This window comes from Cuculus canorus, chromosome 7 (assembly GCF_017976375.1).
Source record: "Cuculus canorus isolate bCucCan1 chromosome 7, bCucCan1.pri, whole genome shotgun sequence".
NCBI classification, from domain to species: domain Eukaryota; kingdom Metazoa; phylum Chordata; class Aves; order Cuculiformes; family Cuculidae; genus Cuculus; species Cuculus canorus.
In genome coordinates this window covers 17,739,025-17,758,382 of record NC_071407.1, presented here as the reverse complement: position 1 = coordinate 17,758,382, position 19,358 = coordinate 17,739,025, and the positions used below count along the sequence as shown (strand labels likewise).

General features: G+C 38.4%; 1 protein-coding gene across 5 annotated transcripts in view; it reads left to right on the top strand.

Moving 5' to 3' along the window:
* PCGF5 (polycomb group ring finger 5) overlaps positions 1-19,358 on the top strand; it is a 67,668-nt gene that overhangs the window by 30,092 nt on the left and 18,218 nt on the right. For 4 of the 5 annotated variants that reach the window (XM_054071656.1, XM_054071655.1, XM_054071658.1 and 1 more), the window contains 4 exons: positions 2,527-2,789; positions 13,036-13,132; positions 16,964-17,019; positions 17,145-17,204. In XM_054071656.1, coding sequence (XP_053927631.1) covers positions 2,678-2,789; positions 13,036-13,132; positions 16,964-17,019; positions 17,145-17,204 — 325 coding nt within the window. In that variant the 5' untranslated portion in view covers positions 2,527-2,677. Of the gene's footprint in view, positions 1-2,283; positions 2,398-2,526; positions 2,790-13,035; positions 13,133-16,963; positions 17,020-17,144; positions 17,205-19,358 lie in introns of those variants that run through there. The other variant, XM_054071654.1, reaches the window with a different exon arrangement.

The following is a 19,358-nucleotide window of genomic DNA, read 5'->3' as shown; positions in this document are numbered from 1 at the left end:
AGAAAAAGATTTGGAGATGCATTAATGACTAAAATTAATGAAATGCTTGGCGTTCATAAGTTCTTATATGTCCTGGCTGTTTCTTTAAAAAGATACATTTCATTGTTATAAGTTGTAAAGAATTACTCTTCTTTGGGTTAGGATGATCCAGTTCTTCAGGGGTTTCAGCAAACTATTACTCTAATTTGATAATACTTAGAAAGCTGTCTTTACTTTTTTGTGTGTGTAGATGAGCTCATATATGTAAACAATAGCTTAGTTCTAAAAAAAGCGAGTACTGTATTAGAGGACATTCCAAGAACTACTGAGAACAAGTCAGTCAATAGGCAAGTCAGAGGCTTAAGAAATATGGGAAAATGACAGCAGCTGTATTTTCACCACTGAGTCGAGGTCTATAGTAATCTTCTCTGTAGTACCACGATTGCTGTTGCTAATATAGAATGACTAGGTTGGAAAAGACCTCTTGGATCATCGAGTCCAACCATTCATATGCAATATATACTTATTGTGATGAGCTCAGTTTATTTTGTTAATCCTGTTTCTCTCATAATGCGAAAATAACCACCTTGTTTCATTCAAACACTGTTCTTCTCTAACTTTCTGTTAACTGCTATAAGGAGGTCAAAATGCTCACATCGCCTATATGGCCCTATATATTAAAATAGACCTGGTGAATGCAATGCTAAGAGTTAACTATTTTTGAAATTATAATTAATTCATAAGCCTTTATTAAGATAATTTTCTTCATCATGATACAAAGTAGGAGTAAGCATTTAAGGATTTTTATTGTACTACTTTCTTCTGATAATGAAATGGGAGCTTCTTCTGCACTGCTTCTCATTTGTTCTCTATGTTGTGGTTTTGAAAGGTGCTGAATTCCTCAACTTTCATCGTGTTCGACGAGAGTTAAGAGGTACATCTTGTAGGTACAGCTTGGTACCAGCAGGACCAAGCTCCTACATGGTGGAGAGATGAGGCAGGAAATTGTATAGGCTGTCATTTACCTGGTAGCTCCTTAAAAGAAGGACTTTGGTAGGGCTTGTGGGAATCTAGACCAGCTGCATGTGTTTGCCAGTATCACAACTGCTGTGCAATTATTACTGTATGGACTACACAGTGTAATAAGTGATATACTGTGCTTGGGTAGAACATTGTGTATCCATTATTGTTTAAACATGAGCCTAGCTGCTACATTTGTTTAGAGAATGTTGGGTTTTTTTCTATAGGGGCACTTGATAAACTGTGCTTTGAAATCTCACTTAGAATAGGTTTAGTTTTAAGCCAATAATACATAGTCATTTTGAAGCGGCCAGGAGAACATCAGCAGTTGCTGGTTTAAATGCATGTATATAAGTTAGATAATGCTGTATTGAGCCCAGACCACATTCAAGCGGGGCCACTTATTCTCAAAAATGTCAACTTCTACTAAACTAATAGAATGTGGCTACTAATTAAAATATTCCCATGATATATATATAGTCGCTGTTGTCTACTTTCTCTGTTCAAGTTTAGTGTTCTCTAACTTGTGACTCTGTAGTGTGTGCTTTATGTTATAATAATGCAAGCAAAGGTTAACAATTAAGGCCAAAACCATCAAAACACAACTTTCTGTTACTGCTGCTTTGAAAGAATTTTAGCTTTATGAACTTCTCTTCGTGTTGTGGAGAAATATCTCATACAAGGTGAACATTTTATTAGCAAAAATTACGCACATTCTGTTGAATTCCTCGTAGGTTGGGTTGATCGGGTGTTCCCCACTAACTTTAACAGTTTGTAATACACCTGGAGATCGAATTCATGTAAAGGGAGACCTACTGAAGGGCGGCTGGTCCAGAGGTAGGAATGGGGGGCAGGAGTGGGCTGAAGGTATTAAAGCCTTTACTGATGTTGCAGCCCTTCCCCAGGGGTGAGAGGGAGACCGCACTGGAGGGGCCAAAGCAGCCGCAGGGTTTGTTTCAGAGTCCGAATGGAGAAGCAAAGGCTCAGCACGGTCACAGGTGATGCGATGGAACCGCAGCTGATGTAGGAAACGCCTCCTTATGTTTTTGTTTTCAGCATTAAAAGGAGCACGGAAGAAATTTTCTAGAAATAGGGCATCTGAAAAAAATGTCCTTAGAGCAGCTTTAAGGTGATGGATAATTTCCGGGTGTGTTTCCAGGGCCGAGGGCGAGCGCGGGACCGCTCCGCGCGGCGCCTTCGCCGGCCCTTTAAAGGCTGGGAAGGGAGGAGGCTGCGGAAACCGGGCGGGAGTCGCAGCGGCACAAGTTGTTCTGTGGGGAACGCGGCGAGGGCGCCCCGCGGTCCCGCCCCGGAGCGGCGCCTGCGCGCCCGTCCCGCCTCCCGCACCGGCCGCGCCGGGCAGCGCCGCGCCTTTCCCTTTCTCTTTCGCCTTGCCAGGTACCGGGGCCGGGGCAGCGCGGGGCCCCGCTCCTCCCCGCCCGCCTGGCGATCCCGCGGCGGGGGGCAGCGCTGCCGTTACGTAAACGGACCCCGGCTGACACGCGTCTCTCCCCACGTGTGTTGCAGGTAGGAGATGCCTCGCCGGGCGCCGCGGTTCGCAGCCGCCTCCCCGTGACCCCCCGGGATCGGGAGCCGATGCCTGCGCCCGCCCCGCTGCTGTGAACCCCGGGCAGCGACGCCTCCGACCTGCGCCCCGCCAGCGCTTCCCGCCCCACGAATGGCTACTCAGAGGAAGCACTTGGTGAAAGATTTCAATCCCCACATCACCTGTTATATCTGTAAAGGCTATCTCATCAAGCCGACCACAGTAACCGAGTGCCTCCACACCTGTAAGTAGTGCTTTGCAAAATGTCCCTCCTTCCGAATGATAATTCTTCCTTGGCGCGTTACGTCATAGAATAGTTTGGGTTGGAAGGGTCTGATTTGATCTCTGCGCTGGGTTTTGTTTACTTCTGAAGTGTTGCATGAAATGCTGTGCGGTTTCTGATGGGGTTTCCTGGATACTGCTCTGCATCTCAGTCACCGTGAGGGCACAGCAACTCTGCCTAACGCACAGAGTGAAGATACCCCTTTTCTTTCCGCTAAGCTCGTGGTGATTGTGCCGGCTCTGGCACCAAACGTGTATGGCTGTGGCCTGGCCGATCTCAAGGAAGAGCATTCAATTGGGTGCGGTATTTTGATAACATAACGATGCTTTTGAAACTTAGCCTTTGTACCTGTTGGCAGTGCGCACGATGGACACACCGCGCTGGTCAGTGCTGGCTCGCACCTCTCTGTCACGCGTTCCCATGCCACAATGCGTAGAGATGCTCAAAACCTGGTAAAATGTTCATTTAGGGAGTAGGTCCCTTGGAATGGAACTGACTCAGGAAAAATTATTCAGATTGTCTTATGCTCCTGATACTTCTGAAACATTGGTGTGCGTGAATTGTTTAAAGTGTATGAATGGTCCTATCAAACTCGGTCATCTCGCTTGCACAAGTTAAGTTAGTTACATGCTTGACTTTTTTACCTTTATTCTGGGATAGAAGAGAGATTTCTCAAACCTTGTAGAGAATTTGGCAACTTTCCAAATAAAATTTGAACTCTTCTAAAAGAAGAGCAAGGGGAACTGCACAGTAGATTTTCCATTTTAAAACCTTTAATAAAAGCATTTCCTGTCATTTTTGTGCACTGTTGTTCTTGCAGTTGTTATCTTCACTGTTAATTTTTACGTTGCAGTGTTATGTCCGGCACATACAGAATTAAACAATATCATTCCTATATGTTGTTCATAGTACAAAAATAATATTGTTTACCGTTACAATAATATTATTTTTTGTTAGTTTTTTTTGAGAAAAAATAATGTTGAACTGATGTTTTCCAGTTGAATAGCAGCTGAGGATTACAATGTATTTTGTGGCAGTATGGCAGTATTCTTCTTCTGGTTTGGGTTACTTGGTAAAGAAATTTAAATTCAGGAGGAGAGAAGTTAAGCGAAGGGTCCTTATAAGAATTTTAAATAAAACAGAGGTCTATTAGCTAGTATTAAATCATCCTTCCCTTTAAAGAAAATAGAAAGAAATGAGCGTTAGTTTATTTATTTATTTATTTGGTTTGGTTGAAGTTTAAAAAAACGTAATAACTTTTAAAAGGTTGGAGTGAGGGGAAAAAAGTTGCAGCATAAATAAGCTCAGACTCGAAAAAAAATTGCTTTTATTATGGTATCTTTCTGTTTGGGTAATTTATTTGTTTATTTTCTTTCACTCCGGTTACAAAACAATAATGGCAGAAGGAGCGCTTTTTTCTCAGCAGCATCTGTTTCTTTTGTTCACTTGTAGATTATGAACACTTCAGTGAGACAGCTTATTAGTGCCTGCTCTCCAGATTAGCACATGTGAATTTTTCTGAGCTGCTGTATAGTTGCACAGGTCTCCTCACAGAAGCTGCCACATCTTTAGGTCATTAAGTAGAACTGCAGGAAAGAAGGTTGGGATTCTTTAAAGCAGGTTAGTTGCCAAAATATGAAGTTTACAATGATGGAAAGAAAAGTGAAAAAATTAAAGTGGTGATATGGAAGTCTTATGTCTGTAGAAGAAAAGGTGTTCTGTGGCAGAATTCAGAAAGACACTGTGATAAATTATTTTAAACTCGGCTTTTGGAAAATATTTCAACTTTTTTTAAGTACTGGTATGGTTCTTCAGTCATATCTAAATAGTTACCACAAGATACAACTGTTGTAACTGTCCTTTGTTATTTGTCTTGTGCTACTAATTGCTGTAATTCAAAATGGTGGTGTACAAACAATCAAAATCTGCAGATATTAACAGTTTAAGAAGCAGCATAAAATCATTAGCTACTGGGAGTACACTGTATTACTTCGGACAAGATGAAAAGCATATATTGACAAAGATGTTCTCCAGTGATCATAGAGGAACTAATGTGATCAATAGTAAGCAAATCAGTGGTTAATTCACGTCTTCTATATTGCTTAAAAAAGTTAAGAAGTAAAGTTCTGCTCTGAGGAGTGTGTGCTTCCTTAATAAGATTTGTTTCTGATGGGGATTTTTTTGAAATGTTGGACAGTAAGAATAAGTGTGGCTTAGGTGTCTGCAGTACAAACTCTGCGGGGAAGGAAGTGCTTATTTTACTGCAAAATAATTAATTATTCTGCAAATTCAGTATTTCTTTTCTCTTTTGCTACTTGCAACAGAATGTTTTTTGTCTTACAGACTGAGACCTTTTTTCTAGTTTGTTCCACAGTTGTCAGGGATGTTCAAGAACTACTGGTTGAAGAAGGCTAGGTGTGAGATAAAGGGAATGTTCCATTATCTGTCATGACTCACTCAGTAAAGTGGGTGTTTCTAAAACCTGAAAAATAAACTTTCCTCAGGAACATTCTTTAGTGTTCTAAAAAATATCTGTTGACACGATCATAGAAGTATTGGTTGGAAGTGACATCTGGAGGTTGTGAGGCAGGTTAGCTGCCAACACTGTACCAGGTCAAGCCATGGCTCTTTATAGTTGAGTTGTGTATTTCAGTGTGGCATTTCCACAGCCTCTCTTAGTAACCATTTCCTGTGCTACACTATTTACCTAGTGAAGAAGTTGCTCTGAATGTTCTACCAGCCAACAACTTGTGACCATTGTTCCTTGCTATAATATTTGCCACTATCAAGAAGAGCTGGGCTTCCTCACTCCTGTAACTGCTATTCAAATGGTATAGCCTGCTATTAGATCACCTATTAACCTCAGCCATGATTCACTTTTGGTAAACTGATGTCACCTATTCATGATTAAGTTTTTGTCCTTTAAGTGATTGGAAACTGATTCCAAGGGACATGATGTGATCTGCCATCTTTCTGTGGAGCTCTGTTTAGCTATAGTTACGTGGGTCATCCTTCCCATCTTTCTTAAAGGTGAGCATAAGGTGGTCAGGTCCAGTCAGCTTGGATTTAGGAAAGGCAGGTCCTGCTTAGTCAACATGATCTCCTTCTATAACAACAGGACCCACTTAGTGGATGAGGGAAAGGCTGTGGATGTTGTCTTCCTAGTCTTCAGTAAAGCCTTTGACCCTGTTTCCTACAGCATTCTCCTGGGAAAAAAAACTAGCTGCTCAGAGCTTGCACAGGCTGGTTGGCCAGGCCCAAAGAGTAGTGGTAGAGCTAAATGCTCTTGGTGACTCGTCACAAGTGGTGTTCCCCAGGGCTCAGTCTTGGGCTTGGTTCTGGTTAATAGCAGTGATCTGCGTGAGGGGATCGAGTGCTTCCTCAGTAAGTTTGCAGATAACACCAAGTTGTGTGGGGGTGTTGATCTGCTTGAAGGCTCTACAGAGGGGTCTAGACAGGCTGGATCGATGGGCTGAGGCCAACTGTGTGGGATTCAACAAGGCTCAGTGCTGGGTCCTGCACTTGGGCCACAACAACCCCATGCAACACTACAGGCTTGGGGACAAATAGCTGGAAAGCTGTCTAGCAGAAAAGTACCTGGGGGTGTTGGTCAATAGCTGGCTGGATATGAGCCAGCAGTGTGCTCAGCAGCAAAACTTGCCACCCTCAGACAAGCAAGCTGAGCTGATTTCATTCTCCTTCTCCTGGCATGTAGCAGATCTTAAAGGTTAGCAGATCTGTCTTACTTTGAAATAGCAGATTTCAACCCAAAAAGTCTTTCTTGATCGCCATATGCTGCAATTACCTCTCCCTTTTAACAGAAAGGGATCCAGTCTGACTGTGTCTGGTGATTGTAAGTAACAGTGGGATAGTTTCACATGCAGGGTAGGTAAGTATATTAAAGTATTCTGTCCTGGTTTTATGCAGGTACTTTCCCTTAAAGTAAGTGCTTTTAAAGAAAGTTAAAGGTAGGTAATTAAACACTTCATTAAACGTACCAAATGCCTTGTTATGTCTGTTTCATCAATGAGATAGGTTTGATGTTCCACTAGCTGTGCTTATCCTGTGCCCCTCCTTTGCTCAGTGGATCAGAGTGATTAACTTTGAGAGAGGAGATCCTTGGAAGAATTCAAAGGATGAGTCCCACAGTTAATTATTTATGCTTTCTTTTGTAGAATATTTTGTTTAAAAAAACAATATGAAGTTTTATTTAGGTACCTTGTTAATCAGTATTTAAAAGTAATCTAGGGAGAGTCTTCTCATTGAACACGTTGTGTAGGTACGTGGAAGATACGTACTTTTATTGTTTGAATACGATGACATGCAGTACAGAATGTGTGAACTCTCTGTATTGGAAAACATAGCATTGTGTGGTATGTTATGCTTGCCAACCAATTAGCATATGCCACACAAGTACTTTTATCAGCTGTAGTAAATAATCTTATGTGAGTTTGACTTTTATAGTGGCTCATCCAAAGTGTCATAGTGCAACCATGAAATTGAGGTCCTCATTTCACTCTTGTATATAGCAAATACCTCAGAATTCTGCAAACCGTGTACATTTTGGTTAAGCTGTTTTTCTTTGCTTGTTTGCTGTCATACTGTGACCTACAGCAAAGCAAATGAAGCCACGTTATTTTGTTAATCTGTATTGGAAGTGTTAAAGGTTTTTGAGTTTGTCCCCCTGTCCCTTAAGTGGTGAAGTAAATTTGTGCTTAAAAATTCCCTTTTTCCCTATGTTTTTCACACAAGACTTAGACATCCATTTCTCTAAAACTTCAAAGTGATAGGCTTTGAAAGATGTTCGCTGTTTTATATTAAGAATAACAGAGGATGATTATACCTATCATATCTGAAAATACTGGGTGATGATCCTACTCCTACTAGGAGTATCACATATCAGTTCATTATTCTTGAGTGCGAGAATTTATGTGTAATTTTGACTTTTATATTGCTATTGGTAAATCACATTTAGTTTTGACAGGCAAATCCTCATAGCACCATAGCTTTACATGAGAAAAAGCAAAAGTTGTTTTAAATGACTACAGTATTGATTTACAATTTCAAGGGGGCTTTTTCACGGTATTGAGATGATCTCATGATTTGAGCTGCTGCACGAAGCTTTGATCCAGAGCTGTATGTTTGTTGGAGTAGGAACTATATCCGTATAGGACTGACTTAAGATTTTTGATTCCTTATGATGCTTTGTGTATAGTCTACTCAAAGACCCCTCTTACACTGGAGATTAAGCTCGTCATTAATCATTAGTCTTTGTCTTAGACCAGGCATGACTTCTCTCAAAAAGTGGCATGAACGAAGCACATGTTCAGACTGACAAATTCAGTTCCTTTCCATAGAATGGTTAATATTCTACATATTTCTTCAAGTTACATTAGTGTGGATTTTAGCAGACCTTATGTTTAGCAGTGTTTAGTGGTTTGGAGGTTTGGGGGAGTCAATCATCTGACTAGGTGTGTTAGTTGCCTACCCTGTGGCATAGAGTTCTTCTAAACAGTAATAATTTCAAATTTCTTCCAGGTGTAAATGCAGATTGTTTCTCAGATAGGTCTTATTTGTCTTCAATTTGGAAAACAAACAAAAAAAGCCTAGCAAAGCCAAGTTTCAAATATCTTTACAAGACAAATCAACGAGCCTTGTTGGAAGCAGTCAGATAAGGGTCGTCATCTCATCAAGAAATTCTGTGACATGGATGGAGCAGAGATCTCAAGAGCAAGTGAAGGGAATTAAATTCTCCTCAAAGAATTTCAGATGTAGCTTTCTTAAAACACAGGGAAATACTTTCTAAAGGAAGTTAGTACTAATTGCGTACAGAATAAAAAAGAAACCACTATAGTGCTGATACGAAGCCTCTGGTACTCCTTCTGAAGAATCGTTGTGCTAATCCTCTTAGAGTCTCCATTGCTAAAAATTTCCCAAATAAGAGAAGGTTAGGAGTTAGGCTTATCAGTTCCAAAATTAATATTGACCAATACCAATTACATTTATACACTTTTTCTGATTTTTTTATTCTATATCAATCGTGTAAAATTGGTATGAGTTTAGAAAGACTGATTCCATAGAGATGCTGCTGTTTTAGGAGGCTTACCAGAAGAAAAATCAAAGACCAGCCCCTTCCTTTATTATAGGAGTTAGCAGAAGAGGAACCCTGTCTCACTGGTGTTTCTCCATTGAAAAAGTTATCCCTAAGCAAAGTTTCTTTGAAGTTAAGTCAGAAAAGGTCTAGAGTAAATCAAACCCTTAAGTTACTTTCCTCTGTGACTTTCAGCTGAATTTCAGTGTGGCCATTATTCGCCACTGTGTTACTTCACAATTTCATCATCATACTAGCTTCTTAGCCTTTTTCCAACTAATGGAATTTCTGAGATTAGCAGAGGATTCTTAACCTTGTGGCTCTCCTAAGTGTTGTCATCGTCCACCACTAATCTTTGCAGTCTCTCCTGATGGAGTTAGTGTATCACCTCCATCTTCAGCACAGTGTGGATATCAGGATGGTTAGATAGCAGGTGGCACACTTCAGATTCCTTGAGAAGCTTGGCATAACAGGGTTATTTTCATTCTTGTTGAAGTCATCCAGGAAGTGCTTATTCTAGGACATTTTTTCAGACTTTTACTGTATCTGACAACAGATTGAATAGGTTAATCCTCTTTAGTCCTTTGGTTTACTTCATGCAGACCTGGTGCGTCTATATTTAACTGCTCTGATGCTCTTCTTCAATAGCATGGAAGAATCATGCCCAAAAAGTGTCCTGATTTTTTTTTTTTTTGATAAGTAATAAGAAGGCACCTCTTGTGATAATGAACAGGGAAGGTATGATTTTCAACAATGTTACCTACTTCCATTCAAGAAAATATTTCCTTTTCTAGACTACCTTCTTTCTAAAAATCTCTTGAGTTGCATGACATAAATTTAAATGCAGTTTAGTTACTATGTCTGCATATGGTTTTCTTTTTGAAATATTTCCTATATTTCTACGATTATGATACATATTACTATCAGTTAAAGGTCTTCTCCAGCATGGTTTTGTGCAACTTGGTCTTCTGTCTTGATTTTTCCTGTCATGTGTTCAGATTGGGACCTTTTTATGATGCTCATTTTTCACTTCTCAGGAAAAGCAAGGTAAATGGATTATGTGATACCAGGATGCCCTCTTTCAGAAAGTAAAGCTCACTTCATCCTAGCTTTCTCATGAACACTGCATCAGAATTTCATTTTAATTAGTGTTATTGGCAGAGTTATTTTTTTCCCCATTCAAATGACATGGCATGCTCAGGATTTAGCTGGAGCTTTTTTTTTTATAATTACATTATGTTGTTTGGGCAACTAATCAGATTCAACACTCTTAAATAGCATTTGTGGCTATTACTTGCAAGTAATTCAGGTCTGGACATTTGTAGGGGTTTTTTTTTTGTTCTATAGTACATGTTTTTACAGAGCATTATGTCTTACGGTAATGCCCGTTGACAAAATCTGACTTTGAGAAAAGTGCTGCTGCTTCTTCATCTGTGACTCAGACCTACTTGTCACACTTTCTGACTGCAGGGGGTCAAGCGTGCACCCTGTTACCTAGCTACAGGTGAGAGGGCTTTTTGTTTATTACATATTACTATATTACTGTCCAACACCACTTCCCCTCCAGGGCTGTGTGCCTGAAATGAGGGTACGCTCTTACCTCTGAAGGTGCTGGAAGTTGTTATTAGAATCAGGTTATTCATTTAAAAGGAGCACATGCAAATCAGATTTGTGACACCTTTTGGTGAACAATGTCATATTCTTATCTATATACTTTACCTTAAAATGGATTTTAAAGTGCAAACCCCAGAATTTGTTCTAGTATCTAAAGCAAACAATACAGATAAAAATGTCTGTAGTAGAGGTAAGTGAAGAAATTTAAGAAACCTCTATTTAATCTTAGCATAGCTAGTTGAAATCCGAAAGCCCTACCCTTATCCTGCCAGTGTGCTAATTGAAAGGAGAATGGTAATTGATACTCTTGGAGAGGTGACTTTTGTATATATTTTACTGTCTATGCCTCTTCCCTATTATTTCATTGTGTATATGTGGCTGGGTTTTGATTAGAAAAGGAACTGAACTATGCCTTCAGTTGCTTCCCTGTGCTGCTTTGTACTTCAGGTGGGTGACAGAAGGATAGTTAGTTCAGATAGTTAAAGGGAGCTGGGATGGCTGAGGAGCTACCGGTCAGCTGAAGAGTTCCACCTTGTGATGTTTGCCCCTGGGTTCAACGCATGCAGTCTCTACAGCTTAAGAAAAACTTCGAGCTGAGAATCCTCCTGTGTTTTCAAGTTCAAGGATAACTTCTGGGGTTTTTTTTTAAATTCTAAGGGAGATTCTCAGTCACATGAACGAGGAGAGAAATATTAACTATGTATATTTTAAAAGTTACTAGGACTTGTGATTTAATTTAAGCATGTTCTTAAATGCTCTGTTGGGTTGGCATGAGGTCTTCTTTATGTTCTGTAAGCGTAGTAGTAAGATGTTTACTTTTAGGAATATTAGTTTTAAAATCTATATGGAAAAGTGAAGAAATGTTGTAGGTACACAACATCACATTGCTGCTCTAACTAGATGACATACCCAGTGGAAGTGTTAAGGAATGCATGTGCAAAAAACAATTAAGTCTAGTAATTTAACAAATTATAAAAATCTGTGATATAAGAAGAGTTCTGTGATTACAGGTTCTTGCGCTAAGTACCTCACAACTTGAGGATTAGAAAAAATTCACTCATATCCGGAGAGCTGAATGATGCCCTCATAGCCTCAATGCTCTCAGCTGCTTTGGGGTCCCTGCATGCAGAGGACAGCACTGCATCCCAATTACTGGGCTTGTTTGGCGGGACTCGTGGGCTGCCTGAGCATATTTTCCTAGATCATTTCAAATCTGCCCTGCATGCGGCTCTGCTAGAGCCATTTAGCTTGGGGAGAGCGCCTGGAGCCAGCCACTGAGCTCCAAAGTCTGTCTGTCAGACTTAAAAGGGAAAGTTAATTGTAATTCCAACCAAAATGATGAAGTCAATGTCCTTAAGTTAGTTCTCTAAAGATGCTGGAAAAAACACCTGCGTGGAAGTTGAATGTGTGCACAATATCAGCAGGCTTTGCTTGTTAGGTGACATTTGTTAAAGGTATTTCAAGGTTCCTTAAAGATCATGATATAATTAGGATTTTGCAGATTGTTTTAGAGGTGCTCTTAGTTCTTTAGGTAATTGATGAAAGAAATTACAGTGTTTCAGCAGAAAGCATATTGCAATTGCAGCAGGCCATTTATTTTTTCAGTCCATTTACTGATGAATTTGCAGTTGTTATTTCAGTTTAGGTGAAGTAATAATAAACAGAAGATAGAGTTTATCTCTGTTCAGAATGTTGTAATAATAATAGAAGGTATATTTGTTCTCATCAACTTGGCTTCTATTTTCTTATTACTGGAAGTAAAATCTACAGTCTGCAATTAATCATTTGGAAGCAATAGTAGTGTAGCACCTTGTTTAGTTTAATTTCAGGTTAATGGATTTTAAATTCACCTTGTTATTATTTTGGGTTTGTTTATGCTTGCTGTAGTCAAGATCCTGATTTTTCACTATAAGATTCGAGTATTGAATGTTTACTGTAAGTTCTACCATTGCTTTTTGAAGGCTGTATCCAAAGGGAAACATAGCCACTTTGAACCAGTGTACAATATCCGTGAACATTTCTTTCACAAGATGTATTTACAACAATATTTTCAGTTGCCAGCAGCACTGTTGGAAAGCAAATAATGTGCTTAAGTCATTTGCAAATCATCTGAAGTGATGATTGGCTCTGCTGGGCTAGAGCTCCCAGCATGCACTTTCTTCAGAACCTGCTCTTTACGTGTGCTACATGGTATGGCGTTTGAATTTTGTGATGCTGGGAAAATTATAAGTAGTGAAAATACTGCATACTTTAAAGCAATGCTTGTCTAACCTGTTCTGCTGAACTTGGTGCTGCTGAACTCTGTGTTTTGGCAGAGGAGCTATGGCTTTGAGGAACAAGAAGTGGATGAGATGCATTGTAGTTATTTGCTTTAAAATAGTACTCTTTTATCTTTCATTCATAAAGTGGTAAGCTGGTGTCATTAGGTCATGTTCACACAGTAGTGTTTAGATCTTAGTCTAAGTTGTTTGGGTTTATTTCTTTTTTTTTCTTGTCCCTCAGTTTGTAAGACTTGTATTGTTCAACACTTTGAAGACAGCAATGACTGTCCCAGGTGTGGCAACCAAGTGCATGAGACCAATCCACTAGAAATGCTAAGGTAAGATGATATTGTGCAATACTTCCTGAAAAGAAACAATGAAAAGTTTTTAAAGAAAAATCTTAATAGTAATTCTAATATCTTTATCCTGAAAGGTAATTATTTTTTTGTTTATTTTTAAAATACTTATATCAGCTGTTCTTGGCCATACGTTCTGTCAGTTTCTCATCTCCTAATAAATTGTAAATTGAGTTTTTTCAGATATACTGAAAGGAGGAAAGATAAGGGAAAGACACAGAAAGGCTGGGAATATAAAAATAAGTATTTTAATACCTCCCTTAGACACAAATTATCTAGATACCTTTTATTCTTTATGTGAAATTAAACTATAGAGTTCCAGTTTTTCAGACATCTTGGGCATTCCAAACTGCATCCAAAATTTTCTTCTTCTTAGAGCAATGTAGAAAAAGAATCATGCAAATAACAATGTTTTCCAGGGTGTAGGTCTACCAATCTGAATTGAAATCTGCTGTCAAACAAAAGAAAAGACACTCTTCAAAGAAAGATTTGACTCTCAAAATGCCCTTTCTTGCAAGTTTGCATTTTTTTATATTACAGTAACATATCTGTGTTTAAACAATTAATTTTCTTAAAGTTCTGGATTTTCGTTTAGTGACATTATGTTGGAAGAAAGGTGATAGCCATCCTACAAGTATGGTGCAGAGAATCCAAATAACACCATCATGAGTGGAAGAAAGTCATGTTTTCCTAAAACAATGAAGCTACTCCCTGTCATCACTCCCAGCACTCCCTCCATCCACCAATCCCTACCCCAATATTATTACTTTGTAATACTGTTGTGAATGTTAGAAGAAATTTTCTCACATCAGTGTTAAATTCCAGATGTAGATATTTATTTTATTATGGTTGGTATGTTCTTGTGTTTCCAACAGTTTGCCATTTTTGCATTGATTTTTATGATGGATATGTTTGTGCATCTGTTATGCCAAGAGTTATACACCAAGAGGATAGGCGAGAGTGATTAAATTCAGCAACTCAAAATAGTGTAATTAGCTGAAGTCTTTATCATCCGAATGTTTTCTGGAAGGGCAGAGCTAAAAGGCTTTATGTAGATGTTTACCATAAATATTTTCCTGACCTCCTGTCAGTATCTGAGGTGCTGTGTCGGCTATAACTGAAGATGCTATACAGAGTGCATAAGGCTACTAACAAGCTGAAAACAAAAGCATTTTAGAAATAGTTCTTTTATTCTGACAGGACCTTTTCACAGGAGTTGAAAAAGCATTTTCTGACACATCTAGTAGATGTTAAGTATAATAATAATATGCTTTAAGCAGGAAATGACAGAAGGGTGAGAAAAGTTGAGAGCACAAGCCAGAAATGTGGGAAAAGCTAGTTTCTCTGTGATTATTTCCTGAAACTCCTTTTAGAGTAAAACAGTTTACTTGCCAACAAACTGCTTTTAGCTAGTAGTTTGCCGATTGTGTTTTATGAAACAGTTTTAAGCATTTGCTGAACGAATAATCAGAAGAGCATATGAGCAGTGTAAGGGAATCATCTTTTTTGGATGTTGCCTGCATAATGTTAATACGCGTCTAATACGCTGACTGTAGAGACCAACTCCATCTTTGCACAAGAATGCAGTTGTTTTCTTAGGAATTACATTGAACACTCAGGATATTATTGTTAATGGAGGTCTTTAAGATAAAGTTTATAAACTACTTTATAAACTCATTTCCGAATAACTTCATAATTATGTGAGGTTTTTTAGATGTGTCTTTTAGTTGGCAGCACTTGGGGTCTGTTGAAATCATAAGCCTAAGTGTGAAATTCAACATGGAGCTCTAAAATGAAAAATCCAGGGAGTGTTAAATGCTGGAATTCCCTTTCTTGATTTAGCAGAATTCTGCACCAGCAGTATTCAGTTGGGTCTCAATCGGTTATACCATGAAGGCAGGTTTCTTCTTTTCTCTTGGTAGCATGCTACTTTGGATGCAAGTTTTCCTGAGTGATTGTCTTCATTGGGCCCCCCACTAAAAGGAGGACATTGAGGTCCTGAAGGGTATCCAGAGAAGGGCAATGAAGCTGTTGAATGGGCTGGAGAACAAGTCTTACAAGAAGCAGCTGAGGGAACTGGAGTTCTTTAGCCTAGAGAAGAGGAGGGGAGCCTAGAGAAGAGGAGGGGAGAGACCTTATCACTGTCTACAACTACTTGAAAGGAGGTTGTAGTGAGGTGGGTGTTGGTCCCTTCTCCCCAGTGACAGGCGATAGGATGAGAGGGAATGGCCTCAAGTTGTGCCAGAGGAGGTTCAGGTTAGACGTTAGGAAAAATTTCTTCACCAAAAAGGTTATTGGGCACTGGAACAGGATGCCCATGGAAGTGGTTGAGTCTGAGTTTGAGTTGCAAAATACCCTGGGGGTATTTAAAAGATGGGTAGATTAAGTGTTTAGAGAGATGATTTAATATTGGACTGTATAATCTCAAAGGTCTTTTCCATCCTAGCAATTCTATGATTCTGTGATTCCATCCATAGAATCATGGAATCATTAGGGCTGGAAAAGACCATATGCTTCACATCAGATAGTGAGCCGTTATCACGGAATAGCTTTGATCTTATAGCTCATTCAGTATTATAGAAGAGGTGAGAAAAGAACCTATACAAAGCTGACATAAATGCTTGGTTTTTCTTTCAGTATGTTCTGGTTTGGAGGTTGGAAGATGTAGGGGTGGAAGGACGCGTGTCTCAAATGTGAACGTTCTGGTTTCACCTTTACAAGAAGTATATTAAATGGCTGAAATCAACTTTGGAGTTATGTAAAGTAGTTTCATTTTGAATGAGTTTGATGCATGTCACAGAAATACAAATCTTTGTTCAAGTTCTAATAGGCATGGATAATAGGAACACTGTGAGATTCATCTGAAAATGAGAATCTTTATAATTTCCTGGTTTTTTTCCCCTGTCATTTAAGTTTAGTTCACAAGAGAAGGTGTAGAGGGCAGAGGAGAGGAAGGAAAAGGAAACAGAATGAGAGATGGAGGAAGCCGGAGGAGAAGTGAGATATGGCAAGGATGTGGAACTAGAAAATGGAGGATAAATTAAATGGATAGGATAGGTAAAAGTCAGAGAAAAGGGAAGAAAAATATTTTAGCTTCAACAGCAAAGATAAATGCATTATATCCTCTAGAAGGACCTGCAATAGCTATTCCGGGCACTAATATGAGCTTAGCAGAGGATATGCCTATGCTGTGGGCTGTCATCTGGTAGACGAAATCATGGTGGATTTAAATAGCTTAAGTGAATTAGATTGCATACTGAGAACTGTATAGCTAGAGCAGTTTGGATGCTCTGTGGTTGTCTTTATCTGCCAAGACTGGTTTGTCTGTGTTGTAGTAAGTAGGGAATAGTCTGTCAAGTTTTTCATAACAACCTTGTTACCAAAGCATATGAACACTTAACATAATAATGCCGTTCAGAATTTTCATGTTTACTACTCACAACCTGGACCTTAAAACTGGATACTACTTTTTCAGTTTGTTCTTTTTATCAATGTAATTGTTTGCATGTAACACAAATAAAAATGATGACAATTTTGGAGAAAAATGCTTTTTCTCTTCTGTTCAGTTTTTGTCTTGATACATTAAAAATTACATTCCTTGGTTATTTCTAAAATCCATTTGAGAGTTGCTTAAGATAAGCTCTAATGCATATTGTCTCTCAAGCTAAAATCAGTTGGATTTTATGCAATGTACTATGTACTGAAAATATGCCATTGACTTTATCAGTCGAAAGTCTTTGTTGCTTTAAGGCTAAAAATATTTGAAGTGCTAGTTTCTTCTTCATGTGAATTTTTGTTTTTCCCCCTTGAAAGGCTGGATAACACCTTAGAGGAAATTATATTTAAGCTGGTGCCTGGACTTCGAGAACGTAAGTTTCTGATTTGGTTTCAGGTACCTGATTGGGTTGATGGAGGGGTTATGGTATTTTTTATTATATACCTGTAGTGTTGATTTAAAAATTCACGTTACTGGTTTTTTTTTGATGTTAACTAGAGGAACTGCAGCGAGAGATTGAATTTTGGAAGAAAAACAAGCCTCAAGAAAATGGACAAGGTGATGATTTTTTTTTTCCTTCTGTTATTTGAGCGTTAAGTAACATTGCTCATTAAGCCGTCTTTCTTCAAACACTTATGCCTGTATGTTGTTTTTGCAGAATTTAAAAAGATAGTGCTCCTAACAAATCTATGCAGCTGTAGTCTGGGCCCTTAAGGACTACTGCTTGTGTTTTAATCAGTTTTTTTACAAACATTTGCTGGTTTACCATTACTTTTATTTGCATTTCCCAAAGGTCTCAGTTACACCACTTATGACATTTTCTACTTGAAATCCTAATTTTCTTAATACAGCAAGATGCAGAGCTACTTGAGATTTTTTACAGATTATTTTCTGTTACTGAATTTGACCAGCTGTCGAGTAGGAGGTTGTCAGGAATTAGTTATGACAAGTAGTAAAACAGTTTTCCACACATGCTAAATAATTGTTTTATATAGATTCCAAAATGCCTTTTTCTTTCCATTTTTTTTCTTTTTGTAGTTTTTGTAGTTGACCCATGAACTTTGAAAGCTCAGTATTGAGATTGCTAAGCGAGGGCTACTTTGAACTGGTTTTATGCCTCTTTAAGTTGACATCAAGGTTTTGATACCATAGCCTGTTTGATTTGGGCATTTTTAAGAATTTTGGAAAGGCTCAGCTAAAGAACTAGCTATTTTTAGTAAAGGATCACTGTCAAGTAAATGTCTTGTAATATTCTTCTGCACTCGATTGTTTATAATACCTTCTTTTCAAATTCATAACATTTCATTTTCTTTCTCACTAGCTTTGTTGATTTACATTTCGCATGTGTTATAAGGGACAAGGTTCTTCTCTGTTACATAATTAAATGAAGAACTGCAGAACAGTTTAGATGAAAATATTTGTTTACTACAATATGTCATGTAGTGTATACCTATTCAGTTTTAAAAACCTTTAGAAAATATTTTTATGAAATATAGACATGTGACTGTTTAGAAAACTAGTTTCTGCATACATAGGAAAAAAAACATAAATTGCAAATTTGTAGAATGTGACTGACTTTTAACCAATTTATTCTTCTGGTTCTTACCTTCCTCCTGTCATTTAATAGTAAACCTAATGGGGATCAGTTATTAAGTGTAATGAGTGATTGGATTGTTTTGTGAATCAGAGGACGGCTTTAACTCTCAAAATATGCTTTTAAGTAGCTACAGATGTCTAGCTCTGTTAGTGACTAAATCCTTGGCTTATGGAAATTTGGCTTTACAAACTATTTGAAAGTCATGACAACTCATTGAGACAAACTATGAGCATTTAAACTACTTTCTGACCTGAACAAGTATGAGCAATCTTGCCTGAGAATAAATTATTTGGTGAAAATAATTTCAGTAAGAAGGCACTGTTTTAATTGTCAGTACCATGCCCTACAATCACATTGTCAGCCTAGCTTAAAAGAGTCCGTTAGCTATGTCTCGTACCACAGGTCACAACGCAGTTACTAACCTTAGCATCTAAGATCTGTAAAAAAATTCCAGGACTTAAAATTTTCACATATCAGAAGAAAAAAAAACCCTGATCAACAAAGCATATCTCGGGCATTGGTGACTCCACTGATAGAGTGGTTAATAGAGCTGATGGGTGATAATGGGAAACGTAATGTGGTATGGAGAGAAAAATCTTCATTTGTCCTCCCCAGTCTAAACTGGAGAAAGAGGAGTTTGAAGGAAGAGGGCAAACAGCTTCATACCGACTCACTCTCTGGTGATCAGTTTAACTTGAATAGCTGAAAAAGGCACAGGCAGTAGACAATTTGGAAAGTTTGCCAGAAAGATGAGGGGGGCGGGGGGGGAAGAAGACTCCAATTTATGCCTTAAGGAAAGATGAGTGGAGGTGGATAGGATGTTGGTTTGTTCTTTCTGTCTTCTGTTCTTCACTTAATGCTTTTGTCGTGGAGAAGTGTGTCCATTTTGATGACTTCAAAATTTTTTATTCTTTTTTTCTTTTTTTCTTTTTTAACTTCTATCATATCAAACTTTAATAACATGCTTCTAAAAAACCATTACATTGATTTCTGGAGGCTGCCTGCACAAATATCATTAATTCTAATGTCTACAAGGATTTTTTAGTAAATAGTCTAGTGCCATTTATGTGGAGGCACATTTGAATTTTGATAAGAATAGACCTTTTGTGTGTGTG